Source organism: Buteo buteo, chromosome 8 (genome assembly GCF_964188355.1).
Source record: "Buteo buteo chromosome 8, bButBut1.hap1.1, whole genome shotgun sequence".
Lineage (NCBI taxonomy): Eukaryota > Metazoa > Chordata > Aves > Accipitriformes > Accipitridae > Buteo > Buteo buteo.
Window position 1 is genome coordinate 14,956,378 of NC_134178.1, and position 18,256 is coordinate 14,974,633.

An 18,256-nucleotide genomic window follows, 5' to 3' on the forward strand; every position below is an offset into this window, starting at 1 on the left:
AAAATCAGGGAAGCAGAAGCATTTTTTGATTTGTTGCAATGTATATTACCTCCTAACTCCCCGTAGGGTTTGATCCAAAGTCCACTGTAATCATTTGGTGTCTTGCTTTAATTTGATTTAACTGTTGAGTTGTATTCTTGATTTTTGTGCATCCACCACTCAATTAACACCTCTTAGCCACACACCTGCAGTGGTTGGAACCTCAGACCACTACCTGGAAACCAATAAACTCTCTATATAAAGTTCTGAGTTTAAAGGTCTGAAGATACAACCACAGAAAAAGGATTTAGCGAGGAGGGAAAAGAAATGCAATATGTAGTGCATCTCAACTAGTTCCTGAGTATTTGAATTTTCCATCTATCTTCCTAATGTAAATTAGATCCATATGGGGAAAAAGGCACTTAAATAAACTGGCACATCTACTATAGAGTTTTAAATACAAATGTATACGATTTGGTGGGAGAAGGCATACAGTACAGATTGCTATTGCTGAAGCATGACCTCATGAGTAAAGAATGGATCTGGGAGTTGCGAACATCAGTGCAAGTCATGGCTTCAATATAGATTTTCTGTGTGACCTAACACTAGTGCTTGCTCTCTTTCTGCTGCAGTCCCATGCACACAAAATGAAGGTAACTTTCTCCCTTCAAAAAGGCAAGGGAGAAAAATAATTAATGCACAGTAATGAGGGTACAAAGACCATCTTTGGACATGGACTGAGTTGCTAGCAATTTTAGTGACATATTCTTCTATAAAAAGAGATGATTAGTGGAATTGGAAGCAATGCCTTAAACTTCTCAAATGTCCTGCCACAAGACCTAAAAGAGTCTCTTTCAGTAACAAGCTCCTTCCAGGCACCTTATTTGTTAGCCCTCTGTTTGCTGCTTCCTTCATTTTTAAATGTTACTGCAGACTAGTGCACTGCTACAGAAACACTCAGTCAGCTCTAACGTCACTCTTCCACCAGGACTAGGTTATGATGCACAGTGTGGTCTTTAGCTGTCTATAAAACTAGAGTAGAACCCAGACTGTATGATAACATTTTTTTCTTTATTATTTAAAATTGGTAATTATTTCATTATTTATGAAGAGGTCTTGTCTCCCTGATTTCATGATGGTAGATTGTAAGCAAGAGGTCCCCCTGGAACACCAGTCCTTGTAACTAGCTACAGGGTCTCTAGGAAGGAGGGTGATTAAAACAATTCAAGGGCAAACATGCTGTGTAGTATAGGAGGACAGAGCAAAGAGGGATAGAGCTGCACCTTAGTGATAAGTGGCATGGGGAGGGAAGGGTGATAGAATTGTAATTCAATAGTAGCTGCATGTGATTTGTGAGACTGAAGAGTAATAATTAGTGGTTTTGTCATGTGTAATCAAGTGCAAAATTATAACTGTAATTTAATAATGATGTGCTTATTAATTATTGATCATTGAATTATTAGGTTTTTAGTAGTGTGTTGCTGAAGCAAAAAACACTAGTCTCTTAAATCAGTTACATCTCATGCCTGCAATCTAGAGGGAAGAGTTACCCACAAGGAGCTCATCTGTGAGCTTCCATTTTTAAGGCTTGAGCTAGATGATATTAAGATGCCTTCAGTAAGCAAAAGGAGAGAGATGGTCCATGTGGCCAAACAGAATCTGGGCCCTGAGTGACATACTGCCTTTTTACCTGAAGAGGTCAAAGTAGTATATACATGATGATACTCCTCCTGTGTGTATTAAGAATGAGTGTTTGTGTGTGTTTGCGTTTGTGTAGGAGCCCAGCATTGCTGTAAGAGTTGCCATTTTGGGGTGGAGGGAAAGCAGAATAAGTCTAAAGGAGAAAAAGAGAGCCTGACCATTCTTGGATGGTCTGGGGCTGTAACAACTGTTAATGCAGTTATTTAGTAATGCAGCGTGTCCCATAGCACAGGTGGATGCAGAATGCCACAGCATTTTTAACCAGCAAGCTGGGATTGTTACATGGCTGGTTAAGGCTAATGGTTGTGTCAAGGTGCCCAGTGAATAATGTGCAGGTGCTACATGGCATCTGGCATCTTTTTTGCAGGATTGGAGCTGGAGAACACAAAAGCTACCAGAGGGAGATCTTTGTGAGTGTGTGTGTGAGTATAAAATCTACTAGCAAGCTTTGAGACTGACTCACTGGCAAGGAGAAGCAGGACCAGGCCATTCATATTGTTTATGCTTATGTGAGTGCTATTAGTGTGTATGTGGTGCCAGTAGAAGCCCTGTTCTGCTGTTCGTGTTGATCTGTCATTGGTGGACTCTGTGCATGTATGTGTGTTTGTGTGTGCCTACTGGGAATAAAACCATCTCCAGACCTGATCAAGAGACTGCAAAACAGAAAGGAGCAGTAAGACCACAACCCTCACATAAAGAACCTAGATGTGCAAGACCGTGAACAGTGAGAATTAGTATTCATATTAACTGATACCTCTGCCAGTGTGACTCCCCAATACCCTTGAAAGTAACAGAAGGGGGTAGCAAAGCAAAAAAGAACTAAAGTATATTTGTAATTGTAAAGCTGACTGGGAAATAAAGAGGACAGATATCCTGCTGGATGCTAACACTCTCATCAATATAATGCAAAACTTAAAATGTCACATCCAGGCTGTACCTGATGCAATTAAGATAGTCTCCTCTGATGAAGAAAATGTAGAAAGAAAACGAGACACTTAAAGGTTTAGCAAGCAAAGAGGGAGACACTGAATATTCAAATAGGAGAAATCAGATGAGCTGTGAGAAGAGTGATTACTAATGCAGGTTGTCCTGCTGCAGAGGTTAATCACAAAATTGTGGGGAGATAGTAGGCGAGAAAGCTCAGTTATAAAGCAGGAAAAAAGCCTGTAGCATAAAGATCCAGCACCTGCTGTAAAAGCAGAATGACTGGAGATGTCCAGGGATGTAGCAAAAATCTCGAATTAGGGAAGACAGAAAAACAGCAAATGTAAAATAAGCACTCCAGACTTGAGTAAGAGGTGAATGTAACCAATTGTTCTTAAGAGCTAAGTGATTTTATCAAACAGAATTGTTTTGAAAAACTGCAAAAATATAACAACATAAAGCATCTAGACCTAGTAATGTAAATATTAATATCACTAGTGTTCTTTCAAGCAAACATGTAAGAACAGCACATATAAATAACAGAAAGAATCTTAGGCTATCAAGAAGGTAAAAGCAGTTTGAAACAGAGAAGAAATCAATCAAGTGCTACCAGTTCTTAAGTAGTTAAAAGTTGAGAGAACTGTGAGTTAAGCACATATATATGAAACATAAGAGAGAGAATAATGAATATTAAAATGTTATGACTGAACCAGAATATAAGCAACACTGACGGAAAATAACCTTCTTAATTATAAGAGCATCTTCATACCATCTAACAACCGAAGCTTAACCACTGTATTTAATTATTCTGAAATGTTAACTATAGAAAGGCATCACTGTAAGTGATGTTAACACCCGCCCTTTAAGTGTTAAGAAAATAATAAAAATCTATGTATATACTATGTCTGTTTGTTATAGAGAAAAGAGGAAACCAATAGGTTGCAGACATCAGCCAATGAAGGATGAGAAACGAAATGCTACTGAGTAGTCCAGGAAGTCTTATGGAGATGTTCCAGCTGAGTTAACACCAAAACCCAAACTATTAATAACAATCTTTGGGTTTTTTTGTCTTCCATATGTATCACAGAAGAAAAAGTAATCCATTCAAACTCATGGATATTGATAACTACATATTGCTCAGCTTTGCTTTTTTTTTTTCTTTTATGAAAACGGAGAAAAAGAAATAAAACCAGATCCAATGTGAGGATATTTTCATCTCTAACAAAAGAAACCCCATTTCTCTGGATAAGGATGTACTTCATATTATTATCAGTAATAATGATTAAAAGAACACTATTATTGTAATCTCTGCATATGTATGTACTCTGTGTGTGTTTGTATGGACGTAACTTGATGTATTTACAAAATAGCATTTTTAGAGCTGCAATAAACAAAGGATATTTCATTAAATATAGCAGTGGCTCCCATGGTGAACTGTACTTTCCAACTACGCCTTCACAGCGCCTGGAACTGAGACAACTGTATCTTCACACAATGTGGTATTGGGGATATTTTAGGTTGCAGTAAAACAATCTCATATGTAAATTCACATTTGTCACTGCAGAAGGTATTATATATTATACTGCCCCATTGACTACAGCTTCAGAAGCAAGCTGAAAAACTGGAAAACTGACAACAAGCTGAGCAGAGTAGAGTAGAGTAGTTCAGTTGGAAGGGACATACAACAACCATCTAGTCCAACTGCCTGACCAATTCAGGGCTGACCAAAGGTTAAAGCATGTTGTTACGGTCACTGTCCAAATGCCTCTTAAAAAGTGACAGGCTTGGGGCGTAGACCACCTCTCTAGGAAGCCTGTTCCAGTGTTTGACCACCCTCTTGGTAAAGAAATGCTTCCTAATGTCCAGTCTAGACCTCCCCTGGTGCAGCTTTGAACAATTCCCATGTGTCCTATCACTGGATACCAGGAAGAAGAGATCAGCACCTCCCTCCACTTCCCCTCCTCATGAAGCTGTAGAGAGCAGCAGAGTCACCCCTCAAACTCCTTTTCTCCAAACTAGACAAACCCAGGTTCCTTAGCCGCTCCTCCCAGGACACGCCTTCCAGCCCTTTCAAGAGCTTTGTTGCCCTCCTCTGAGTGCATTCAAGGACCTTCACATCCTTCTGAAATTGTGGGGTCCAGAACTGCACACAGTACTCAAGGTGAGACTGCATCAATGCTAAATGCAGTGGGATAAACACCTTTTTTGACCGGCTGGTTGGTTTGCCCTCTTGGCTGCCAGGGCCATATTCAGTTTAGTGTCAACCAGCACCCCCATACCCCTTTCTGCAGAGCTGGTCTCCAGCCACTCCTCTCCCAGCCACTTGAGGTTTCAAAAAAGTGAGCAGTCACCACATGGAGATGGCAAATTTTGCTGCAACTCATGCTAAATTTCACTGTTGTTATATCTCTTACTTAGCACCATTTCCTTCAAATACCTACTATTCTAGCAAGTCCACCACATATGATGAAATTTGTTTAATTGCACCTTCTCTAGCATTTGCCATAGTCATCTGTAATTCTGACAAACAGCTGTGTATTGCTATGAAAGGTTTTAACAGTTTTCCTTTATGGGTGTAAGTATTGCAGCATGGGTTTGCTTTTCCATCTTTGCCTTTACTGTGTATGTCAGCATCTATTTTCCCTTTTTACCTGAATGTGACTTGCTTCCCTCTCCCAAACAATTTTAAAGTAATCAGGAAATTGATCCTTCTTTTCATATGTGAGTTAAATAATTTTCAAAGTTTGTACATTCTTCTGTTCAAGTTTTTTTCAGAAGATGAGTCCACAAAATGTCTCAATCACTGCTATAGCTAAAAAGAAACCTCCGTCCCTACTCCTAAATTGCTAAGTATCTTGAAAGGCTCTGATGATAGCCTCCTGAACAGTAGACCAACCCTCTTAGTACAGCTTTTAACATTTCCCAGATCTTATTGACATTGTGTTTATCTTCTACAGGAATTAAAGATGAAAAGCAGAGCTTTAGGGTTCTTTCTAAATGTTTACCCTCCCATTTTTGGCGTAGTGCTTTTTTTTATCCAGTTACGTGGAGCATGATCAGAGGCACTATTTTTCTGTTCCAGCCACTTCCCATATTCATTGTAACTTGGATTTACTTTTGATAGCAAATTTCTGATTTTGTTTGTCCTGTATCAATGTTTAACATTTGAAAGCGATTGTCCTCTCCCCACTGCTTCACAAACTTTTATTGAAATGTTTTTAAGGATGACCTGTGAGACTCAGTTTTTATCCTGGAATTCCAATTTTCCATTTTTCCCTAACTGGGTGATTGGTAATAGCTGGAAATGAAAACTGATGCAAGTAAAATACTGATTTTGATCAACATGTTTATATACTTCAAGCAGATTTCTCTACCTTTCCTGCTTCTTTGGAAGGGTATATCTGAGGTTACTGAGATCCTGACTTTTTCAATATGCCTGCTAGCAGATATTTTGATAAAATTGAGGTATCACTTATAATGAGTTTTATAGGGGGAGGCACTGCAAGTCAGAGTCCATATCCACATCCAAAATGTCCATTTCAAATGCATCACTATTTATTTTTTAGCCAAACTCCAAGTTTCCCTGATCACAAAGTTTTTCTATTCTACTAATATATTACTATATTGCCTGGTCACCTTACAGAGGCTCCCTCCCTGAAGCACTGCTACAATGTAGTTGAGTAGGTTCAGTAAAAGCTAGAAATGAGGCAGAGAGTAAATGGCTTCATTCAAATCCCAGCCCAAACTTATCCATATGTTAACAACCTCACAGAGCTGAAACACAGCAACCTGTGAATGAGAACATAGAAAAACATTGCTGTCCATGGACATACAGAAGAAGCATTTCTTTCTCGTAGCACTGAGTACCATTTCTACAAAGTATGCCTTCTCCGTTAATCTCTTCTCTTTTCGTAGCTTAGTATACCATGCAATACAGTTTGACTGCAAGAACTAGCCAAGAATAAAACAGCCTGTTTATATTTTACAGATTTGTATTTTCTTACTCTTGTAAACAGAATAAATGTCATGGTAAAGAACATGAGTCTTGCTATTTTGGATAAAGAATTTGTTCATTTGTTCACTTATATTGCACATGGCTGCCAAACAGGATTCTCCAAGCATTTCTGTGAAATTATGTTTAGCTTTATGGAAGCCAGAATTGTCCATCCCTGGGGGTGCAACTATGAAATCCATCTTTGCTTTCCACTCCATCTTTCATCTCCTTTGAAAGAAAACAGTCACAAAGTTCTGTGGTTTGCATGCTGCTTGCACAGTGGACTGAGAAAAAAGATCATCATAGTTTTTTTCCACAGCTTCACCTCTCATACCTTTATTTTCTCTAAGGTAAAAAGTACTATTTTATATCTCTTTCCCAAAGCTCCCAAGTCTTGATATTAGCAAAATATGGCATTGTTTTGTTGTAGAACCACTTTGTAAATTAATATACATCAGCATGCAAACTGCACACTGCTGCACCATGTGCTGTTTTTAGAATGTACGTCTCATCTGTCACTACAAAAGATATGAAGCAGCATTAAAACCAGGAGCTCTTAACACAGCTAAAGATTCATGTTCCTTCTACATGGCAGCTTGGATGCAATGTAAAATTTCAGCTATAGTGTAGGAGATGAAAACTATTCTCAAAGGGCACATTTAGACCAAAGCACTGTGCAAGTGGTCACCTGCTTCTAACTTCCCTCACATCCAACTTGTGCAGATACACACACCTGCCTCAAGCTAGTGCATTCCTCTGGAGACAAGGCATGCATGTGTGATACGCTGCACTCCATGTCCCTGCTGGACTGTTTTACAGGGTGGAAACACAGATACCACAAGTTCATGTCTGGATAACACTTTGCTGCCCATCCCCCAAGCACTCTGCATATTTTTGCCCTTTCAGTTAGTTATTTTCATCTTACGTCCTCTATATGATAAAGTTGCACATGTTCTACTCTTATTCTTGTGTAATCTGCAAAGCATCTGGGTCCCACACAGCACATTGCTGACTAAAAGAGCATGCAAGTATCTTGGCTAGTCTCTTGTGCACATAACAAGGCTATAGCTTTTGTGAGACACAGCAAAGAGAATATCACAACTTCTATCCTTCAATTCTGAATGAAGGTGACACCAACTTCTAGAACAAAAAAGAGGTGAAAGCACTGTAGGGTGCATACAAAAGAGATGCTTGCATAATAGCACACAGAGTTTTAAGGTAGTCCTTGAAGCTGGGAATCCAGGATTGACCAACGGGACCAGCGTGAAAAGGGGCTTGCAAATGCCTTTGGTGGACTTTCCTCATGACAAGTTCAGAAGTGGGCCTGGAGATGAGTTAGTGGAAAATGAGGAGTCAGACCTGCATGCCTGGTGCATACTGACCACCTTTATTATTGCTATGCCAGAAAGAACAGCGCAAAAGTGAGGTTGTGACTAAAACTATTCTGCAAAATTAAATACTGCAAGCAAAGGGATTTATGAAAACAGCATTTCCCTGTCCTTCCCTGATACATGTGGCCAAAACTGATTCCAAGTAAGAGAGAAGAAAAAAAACAGTTAGACATACTTTCCCTCCTCCCTAACACTGCAGCCTCATATATACACATGCAGGTTACAGGCTTAAGTATTTGAGAATACTTATCTTTTTAGCAAATGAGTGGCACCAGTTGAATGATAAAATATAAAAGCCTTGCATGGCAAAATTGCAAATTATATGTATAGAGAGAGCAAGTTCCTATGTACATACTAAGTTGAAAACTGTAGTTTGTGGGCTGACTTGGTTTGCCCTGATAATGCTCTTGTTGTGGTAGAGAAGCAGTCAGTTCTGTTGTTAGCCTCTGTTGTAGAGTTCAAAGCTTGCACAAGCTGCCCAAATTTCCTCCCCATTTGCACAGTTTGTTCTGTGTCCTGACTGTGTTCAGAATCCTGTCAGTGCTGCAGAGGGTAAATTGTCTCCATTATCATTCCTGTCATCCAAACTCAGCTGTTTGCTAGGATTTGCCCAAATTCTCCTTTGGTCCTGTAAGTGATGCTTCCAAACTTTTCCTAGAGAAGAAACTCAACAGGGCACTAGGCAGAGAGGAGACAAATAGCTTTTGCAGTCTGAGACACTCTACTCTTTTTGGTATACTTTACTGTTAATCACCAATGAAGATTTTTTAATGGGGTGACAGCAGTCTGCCCTGTTTTCCACTTTAGTACATCCAAAATAATAATATTTTCTAGGTTTCTCAAGTTTAAAATAACACTAACGAACAGTGGTAACAGGATCATCATGTTAAACCATTATCATTCAATAACAGTTCTCCTATAAAATATTTTTTAATTAATTAAAGCAAAAATTCCTATCAACATTTGTCTTTTGCATATGTACTACTAGCAAAATTTCTGTAAAACTTAGTGTAAAAAAGATCTTTCCAGATGTAAAATTCTCTATTCCCTTCTTTTAATATCAAACAAAATGTATGTAGGGAAGATGTTCTTCCTTGAGAGGAAAAGTATGCACTGGCATTTACTTCTTAGCTGACTGAAACGGTGCCCTCTAAAGCATCATCCAGAGTGGAGAAAGCCTGACACAATGTATTCGACATTCCTTGTGCAACTTAAATTAGGCTTATAACTAATCATATAAGAATTATCCAGTTATTAGCAGACAACTGGAATGTCTACAATAACTACAGTATTCCTTTTTCTCTTTGTCTGCTCTGGGGAATGTTAATATACTGTTTTTTTTATACCATGCCTTGGTGTGCAAGTCAGCAAAAGTTGGGAAGCTATAGACATTTTAAAGGATTAAAATCTCAGAAAAAGCATATGAAACCAATAAAAGACACACAATGTCTGACTCCAAAAACACACATGGAAGAGCAGCACACAATGCTGAATACCTCTCAGCATTGCTTAATTGCTTGTCTCAGTTAACCTGCAGTGCAAATATCTCTTATTTTGCTTGCTTGCTTGCATATATTCAGCTGCAATGATGACAGATGGACTGACTAGTCATACCCAGCTTGCACTACCCTGATATTTCATGCAAAAATTTCCTTTTTTATTCTTATAGATATGGTTCAGGAGGTACAACATCTCCCCAAAAAACTCCAGATGGTTTAGTAAGTGTTACTATTGTGCTACAAGCCTACCCCTCTATGCTGCTAATTGTTAAAGAAAACTTTCTACAAAAATGGTTGGTGCAGACACACTTTTGACAGCAACATCATTTGAGGGCTTAAGGTCCCAACATTGTAGTATGTGCATCCCAGCTTGTGTCAGTATGTTGTTTCCTCTAAAGAGCATGCTAGAGGGGAGTGGGGTATAGTCAATAATCCTTGTGTAATCCTCAATATTCAGTCCCTGAAAGCCAGCCTCTATTTCAGACACATTCAGAATGCTTATCACCTCTGGACAAGGAACTTTGTAACAGTCACTTCACAAACTTCTGTCAGCATTGTACCCCCCACCATGCTAGTACCAAGATGCTGTGCTGCTGAGCTGTAGCAGCTTAGACTTACTAGCCTGACAAACATTTAGTTTTATGCTATATGTAAGGTGAGGAAAGGGGCAAACTCCTCACATGGCTCCATGAAGTTCTGGAGCTATTGTTGGCTAGGCAGAACTTTGCATGGCACCACAACCTGCTAGGTCTCCTGCACTAAGCAAGGGAGATATGCAGCATGCACTGAGTCTTGACATAGTCATAAACATAACCTTGCAGTCTTCCAAGATTCAGAAACAACTGTTACCTCACCATCCCCACATTTTGGAGCCCAACTGCCCTGCTGGATGACTACCTTCTGCCCCAGCAGGAGAATCTCATCCACTGAATCCAGTTTGTTAGTTCCACAAGTTGAAGCAACAGAAAAGAAAAGCTTTCAGAGGTGTGAATGCTTAAGAAAAGACAGCATGTATCAAAACAACTTCTCTACATCCTAAGAAATCAGTTTCTCAGCCCTACACCATGAAACAATTCCCACTTCCCTGTTAGTGAAGTGTTCCATATCTTAGGATCGAGACCCATGAATCTTGATATCAGTCTATGCAACAGATACAGGTGGTATAGGGAGTGCAAAACCGAGGTTTAAGGCTTCGCAGGTACAAAACTAAGCCAGAACACAATAAAATGCTGCAGACCAGAAATACATTAAGCAATGTTTGAAAAGGCGTGAAAGGCCAGTGGAGTCATCTGAGATCTGAACACAGCCAGTACATGTCATTTGGAAAAGATATCAAATTATTCTCTTTTTTCTTTTTTTTTTTCTTTTTTTTTCTTTTTCTGCTAACCCATGCCAGTTGAATATAATGGATTCATTTTGCTACAATTGGTGCAAAGTTGGCCTAAAGACTCATGCGAGGTGATTTGCTGAGGTATACCCTACCTTTAATGTGTATGTGAGAGAAATTACTCTTTTTCGCCACCCCAGCTACCATCAGAAAAAGAGTCCAGCTGTTGGCTTCTTTCATAGCAAGGGATCAGTACATATTGCTTTACATTTTCAATGTTGGTCATGCAAGTAAAAAGGCAGCTTAAAGACTTTGTAAATTAAAGCTGAAATTCTCCAAAGCCTCCACAGATCATGGGGCTTATGGCTTTCATTGAGTCATAGTTTGAAGACTTTAAAGGCCAGAAAGGAGCATTAGATCATAGGTGTAACCTGTACATTGTAGTTCATTAAACTTCAGTCAGTTACTCCTGTGGTGAGCTCAGTAACTTCTGGTTGCCTAAAGCATATCTTCTATAAAGGCATACAGCCTTGATCTGAAGACATCAAAAGAGGAAGAAACCACTGCTTCCCTCAGTATTTTGTTCCTGTGGTTAATCAAACTCCTAGTTATAAATGTATGCATTATTCTAATTTGAGCTTTTGTGGTTTCAGTTCACAGACATTGGTCCTTGATATGTTTTTTCTTCTAAAACAGTCCTTTAGTTCCCAGTATTTTTCTCCCTTGAAAATATGCACACACAGTAATCAAGTCACCTCCCAATCTTCTTACTGATAAACAGATAGTGTTGTTTCATCTCTCATTGTAAGCCTTTCCAGTCCTTTGATCATTTTTGTGGCTCTTTTCTGTACTTTCTCCAATTTGACACTTTTTTTTAAAAGTGGACAACAGAATTATACAGAAAAATCCAATGTCCATTTCACTAGTATTGTATAAAGAACACAGTTATTCATCCCTGCTATTCCTATTCACTATTCCTGTGCTTATATGCACAAGGATTTTCCATTACTCCTTTTTGCCACAGCTTCATCACAGGAGCTCACACTGAGCTGTTTGTCCTTTATGACTTTTAAATGCTTCTCAGAGCTCTGCCTTCCAGGTTCTTGCCCCAAAAGCTTTCCTTACCATAACTTACTGTAGCACCACGTTGGACTTATCTAAAGAGTAATAACACAACAGCTAGTTCACCAACATCCATTTTCTCAAATTTTATTACATTTAATATGGCTGTGAAGTCCCAGCTTCTGGAAGCAAGTGATTATTCAAGAATTTTCACTGTCTTTTAAAAAACAAAGTATCTGCCCTCTATGTTTGAAGATGTGCCTTGTTGTACCTAAAATATTAGGAAGCCCAGGGCAAATTTAAAAAAAATTTAAAAGTTATAATTTAAGAAGGCTTATGCCTTTAAAACTAGTATGTCATTTTTTGAGTACCAGGCTAAGTTATCTGAAGAAAAACAATGTGACAGTGAGCATGATATAAAGAAATCCACACTATATCTGATTTTATGCAGTGAGCAATAATTTGCATTTCCCTGGGAAATAAAACTCATGCAAATAAGATTTCTAGAGCTCAACAGCTGTAAGACCTCTACATTTGTCATGTTGTTTGGTCTTTCAGAAAAGCTTTTATGGAATTGATGAAGCACTGGAAATACAAGAGAAGGTTTGAAGAGAATAATGAAGGACAATGAGGAAGATTAAAAGCAAATGAAGATATAAATAAAGGGATAGCAAAAAAATTTACGAAGACTGTAAATCTAGAAGTCAAAAATAATCTGTACTCTGGGTTATTCAATACCAGTAACAGAAACCACAAAGTATAGATATGTATGTTCACATTTGTGACTTTATTTCTATCATAACAGACCTTATCCAGCTACAACTGCAGAAATAGCAACTGATCTAAAAATGTATATGCATATCTGAGAATTAGCTGAAGAACACATCTTGAGCAAGTAAAGTTACATGAGCCAAGAGCTAACTGTGTTATAAATGTCTATGTCTGCAGTGCAATATTGATTTTACTCCTGAGTAATACCACAGATTGGAGAGATCTATAACGTAATAAAGTTATAAAAGGAAAGTTTTTATTTGACCCAGTGACCTGATGATTCGAACATGTTTTAAAAGATTAAAAGAGATAAAATCAAACCGAAATGACAAAAAAATGGTCTTTAAAAAGTCTATTTTCCTTTTTATTGGAAAATAAAGCCACTTTTACTCAACTTCCCTCAGTCCTAAGTTATTTGTAGAACTCCATGTTTTATTTAAATATTCAAAATACCTTCTAAGATACAGATAGAAGTTGCTCCATTCTTGTCATTTATTAAATAGGTTTCAGAGCTTCACTGAAGGAAAACAGGAAACCTATTTTGATTTCTGTAGGCCAGGTGGTTTCAGGTTATACCTCAAGATATAAATGTATAAAATGTATACACTGCAGAAAAGGGAACTACTGGCACAGGGAAGACAAATATAAATAAATATTTGGTCACTCTGTTAATTTTTAAAAGATTTAGCTATGTATTCCGGATATTTTAATATACCCACTCCATGCATTTTATGGGGAAGAGACACACAGAAGTAAGATTTGCATAAAATAATCCCTATACAAACCAGAACACAGCCTAACTCCTTTATTTATGTTCTCCAAGTCTAGGAATCCAAATAAGATGCTGTTGTTTTGAGGTTTTTATCAATTTTCTCTGCTACACAAAATTTTACACAAAATAAAACATATGTAAATGGCTCACATTTCAAAGTAAATTTTCCTTTACCTTTGCAGTACTGAGAAACCAGAGCTTGATGCTAATAACAAACAGCATCTATGTAGAATGAAGTAAAGAAAGCTACAGAGAATAAGGCATATATCTGTGGCTAATTATACCATCAGCAGAATTTCAGACTGAAATAGTTGCAAGTAAACTGAAATCAACAGTTTCAATTGTGTGTAAAGTCTTTTCAAACACAACCAGAACAGAATTACACTTCGCAGTGATGAGAATTTGTTAAGGAAATAAAGAATTTGACCGTAAGTAGCTAAAATGAAAGAGACCTGATTGTTTCAGAAAACAAATGCTAACAGGCAAGATAAGCATCCAGAGACATCTACATGTAAGCAAGAAACAGACCTAGTTCTGAACAAAAAACCCCCCACCCTTCTGGAATTGCAGTACTAGTATGCTGTCTCACTGCTTTTAGTAAACCAGAGTCATGACACTAAACAAAGAATAGGAAAAGCTGGGGGCTTATTTGCATTTGACATAGAAATTAATACCAATCAGTTGTCCATAACTTTAAATTTGTAAAAAATCTTTGACTAACAAATATTGTAACAAAAACAGGAGGCTATTGCCATTGACCAGACAGTGGGTATAAAAATGTTTTACTACCAACTTGGATACCAGCAGAACTGCATGAAAAGCCATGCATTTATACCAGAGGTATCCCCTCTGCTTATCAGTAAGGTAGAAAAAAGAAAAAAAAAGTGGGGGTTTTTTTGAAAGTCAACATTAAAAAAAAAATCCCTGGCAGAGGAATGAGCAAACTGTGAAATTGTCAAGTAACAACTAGAATCAGAAGAGTCCAAGAAAAATAAGAGTTTGTTTTTCAAGACACCAAGGGATACTCAAGACAACCTGTTTAGGGAGGAAGAAGAGAGAAGGAGGCTAAGATAATTCTTCCATTTACACCACTCAGACAAGTAGATATACTTCCAGGCACATTAAACTTCCTTGCATGCAGAGGGTACATGGTTCTGCGCTGATGGAATCACAGCAGTCAGAACTGTGGTGAGATCACCAAGTACAGAAAATGCACAGGCACCACAACTGTGAAAAAAATGCCTGATCCTAAACAGAATTGTAGTGCAAACCCAAAGCTCCTCATGCTTTTAGGAGCTGTGCCTTAAGAAGGCCAGTAAAAGCTAGCAGGATGTGAGCTCCAACTGATTAAGCAATTATGAAATATATGTGAAAGCACATTGTACATGGTGGAGCCAGATTACTTCTGATATTTTAAAGTTCAAAGAATTGCCCCTGAGGAAATGAGCTACTGAAGAAGATAGTGCAAATGTGAGCATATCTTTGTTAGTTATATAGTAGTTACAACACTGAAGTAACAACTTAATACACAAAGGGTTATGTTAATATTTATGTGTGGTGGCTGAGCTCAGCCAGGGTGGACAGTCTGATCCAGGCGTTCACATAATCAATAAGAGTTCTGCTGTCTTCCCTGACACTCCATCCAGCTTAGCATCATGCTGTATGGGTACGCGTGGGTGAATCATCTGCAGCACCTGAACAGGATGTGTGGAGAGTCTTGGTGAATCGGTGATCCAGTATCAAGGCAAGAGGACATTATTTTCCTGGAGAGATCACTTTTTTTATGAGAGTTTCTAAATCTAGGTCATTTACAAAACCCATTCTTGCTCTTCCTACAGTGGAGGGTATAGGTCTGGCTTTTTGTCCAAGCTTCAAATTTAACAGTTGTTTTTAAAACATTAAAAGTGCCCTTCTATTTCCCAATTGCTTAATGTATTATTCTTTTTTTTTTCCCCTGCTAAGATCGCATAGCTGCAGCTGTGCACAGCTACACCATTGCAACATTCCTGCAACATTCCTGCAACACCAGCAGTGATGACAAAATAAAAGAGATGAAACGGCCACTGGGCAAAATCTAAAAACCTGTTTAAAACTGCATGGACTCCATGGCATGAAAAGCATTATTTAATCTAGGGTACCTTACTCGCTTTACTACAACAAACCAAGATCACGGGTCACAGTTTCAAGTTCACGCTCCTCCTCCATTCACATACATAGCTTCATATCAGTTAAATATGAATGTGTCACATTTCAGCCTAGGGTTGGTACTTTTTTTAGTTTTTCAATGGTAGTTTGATCACAGATCACACAAGTACCTTGTAAGAGGTGAGGATGAAGAGGCTGGTGAGCAGTAAGAACAGCTGTCATCTCATCATGATCAGAAGGATGTATGTACTCATAAATGCTATTACCAGTAAGCTCCACCTGTGAAGAGACATGTAACACATGAAGGAGTGCAGCTGGCTATTTTTTTTTCCTATCCCAAAAGTGCTCTGAAGTAACCTGCATACACTGCATCTGGGTAACTACACACCACTTTTAAAACATAAGTTGAATGTATCAAAACCGTGTTCCAAATTATACCCATTAAATTGAATTAATTCTTTCTTCAGCGGTAACTAATATTATAGGGACTTTGTGGGAATTTCTGGTGATGATGTGGGTACAGAAGAGCTGCTATTAGAGAGAGCTGGCAAATGAAGTGATAAACTAGAGCAGCTGTAGAAATGTTAGATTGCCACAAAATGGGATAAAATCTCTGTGAACTGTATTAATGTCTCTCAAGAAGACAGATATCCAAAAAAATAATGTTTCTACAGGTTCCCAGAAACTGTCACCTGCATTCAGCTGGCAGCTGAGCCTTCAGAGCCAAATCACTAGATTTACACAATTCCTTTGTGTCTTTTCAAAGAGAATCCACCACACTCAATCCACAGTAGTGCGAAGGGCTCAGAACAGTAGCCAGCAAATTCAAAATGCAGACTTCCATAGATTTTCATGGGCACTGGATTGAGCCTTCCCTGCTTTAAGTAAACATACACAATAAAGACTAGATCTATCTTAAATATCTGTGTATTCCCTCTTCTCACTTGAACTTTGCTTGCAGAAGAATGTATTTCTGTCTTTCCCACTGTTGTACCCATAATAACTGTTGCACAAAAAAATGAATGGTGTGCACCGTATGTCCTTTTTGCTAACTCTATCTGCCACATATAAAACTCACCAACAAAAGTCTCCAGATAGATGCAGTAATTGATTTAAGGAGTGAACCAATACTTTGAGCCTGTGTTTTAAATTAGTGTCAGGCTGCCCAATTGTTCAGTGTGGCCTGATGTGCCTTGGGCCCCCAAGATCAGAGACAGCTGAGAAGTGAAGTAATTTAACCTATTATTCTGAGCCAATCCTACTGATTTGCTAAGATGTGTGAGTTGCCTTTTCTTTGGAATAAATGAAGTTGTCTACCCCACAAAGCAATCTTTTTCCGAAAATGTTTCTCATCGTTCCATTTTCTGCATTATTCATGGAATGTCTCTTCCCAAGACTATGCAAACTAACTTTTTTTCTAACCATCTATTCCCCACTGCCTATTTCCAACAACCCCTCCCTGCAAAAACAAAACCACCAACACTGATCTGATATTCTAAACAGAATAAAATTTCACTGAATAAGGAAAAAAAGAGTGAAAGAAAGAGAAAAAAGGAAAGGAGAGATGGAAAGAGAGAAAAAGAGAGAAAGAAAAGCAGAGAAAGAGGTGGGGAGAGAGAGAAAGAGGAAGAAAAGAAAGGAAGAGAGAGAGGACAAGGGGGAGAGGGAGAGAAGGGGAAAGGAAAGGAAAGGAAAGGAAAGGAAAGGAAAGGAAAGGAAAGGAAAGGAAAGGAAAGGAAAGGAAAGGAAAGGAAAGGAAAGGAAAGGAAAGGAAAGGAAAGGAAAGGAAAGGAAAGGAAAGGAAAGGAAAGGAAAGGAAAGGAAAGGAAAGGAAAGGAAAGGAAAGGAAAGGAGATTATTTACACTGCTTCATTTATATAATTTTGTCTAAAAGTTCTCCTTAAAAAGCACTGGCTGTTCCTTTTTAGGATTGTAACAGATGGGGGACCTGTATAGTAACACCCCATATTCAAGCTTTAGTGGTGGGGGAGGAAGGAGAATATACAATCTCACTGTGAGACATGCTTCTCAATGCTTCTGTTTGTTTTTAATTACATGCGGGAAAACATATCGTGAATGTCCATAGCTATCTCTGTAAATACCATAATCATCTACAGACATGTAAAACTAATTTTTAAAAAATTCTAATAATTCTTATGCTGATGAGCATTTCATTGGCCTATATGCTTAGTAGCAGAACATGAAAAAAATTATCATTGCAAAAATGCCCAGCTGTGGTCAGTGTTCAAACCAAACCAAGTATCACTTATGACCCTGTTCTTACTATTTTATCTTTGGCTAATAGTGATTTTGCTGAAGAGTATGTTTTGCCTTCGAAATTAAAACAATTGTATCAGAGAAAACAGCTTCCAAAAAAGAATCATTCATGGGTGGCTATGTGCAAATAATCTCTCCCTTCAATATAAAGACTTTCTTACAAAAACACCACCAACCAATCTGACTATCAACATCTACTGTAGTAATCCAAAAGATCTTGTTGCATGTCTGGTATTACCGAGTATAATCATAAACACGTCAACATGCATCTACTCTCTTACAAAATATAACTCATGGGTATCTCTTGCTTTTCCAAAAGTCACTACCTACTTCAAAAAGACTACTCACAGAAATACACATTCGTTCACAGGATTCACAGGACTGGACCCAAGATCACAGTTTTACCCAAACCGT

At 38.2% G+C, this 18,256-nt stretch overlaps 1 protein-coding gene across 1 annotated transcript in view; it reads right to left on the reverse strand.

Annotated features, from left to right (window-relative positions):
• SIM2 (SIM bHLH transcription factor 2) overlaps window positions 1-18,256 on the reverse strand; it is a 63,792-nt gene that overhangs the window by 27,120 nt on the left and 18,416 nt on the right. The window contains exon 4 of the mRNA XM_075033709.1: window positions 15,736-15,844. Within this exon, the coding sequence (XP_074889810.1) occupies window positions 15,736-15,844 (109 nt within the window). The remainder of the gene's footprint in view (window positions 1-15,735; window positions 15,845-18,256) is intronic.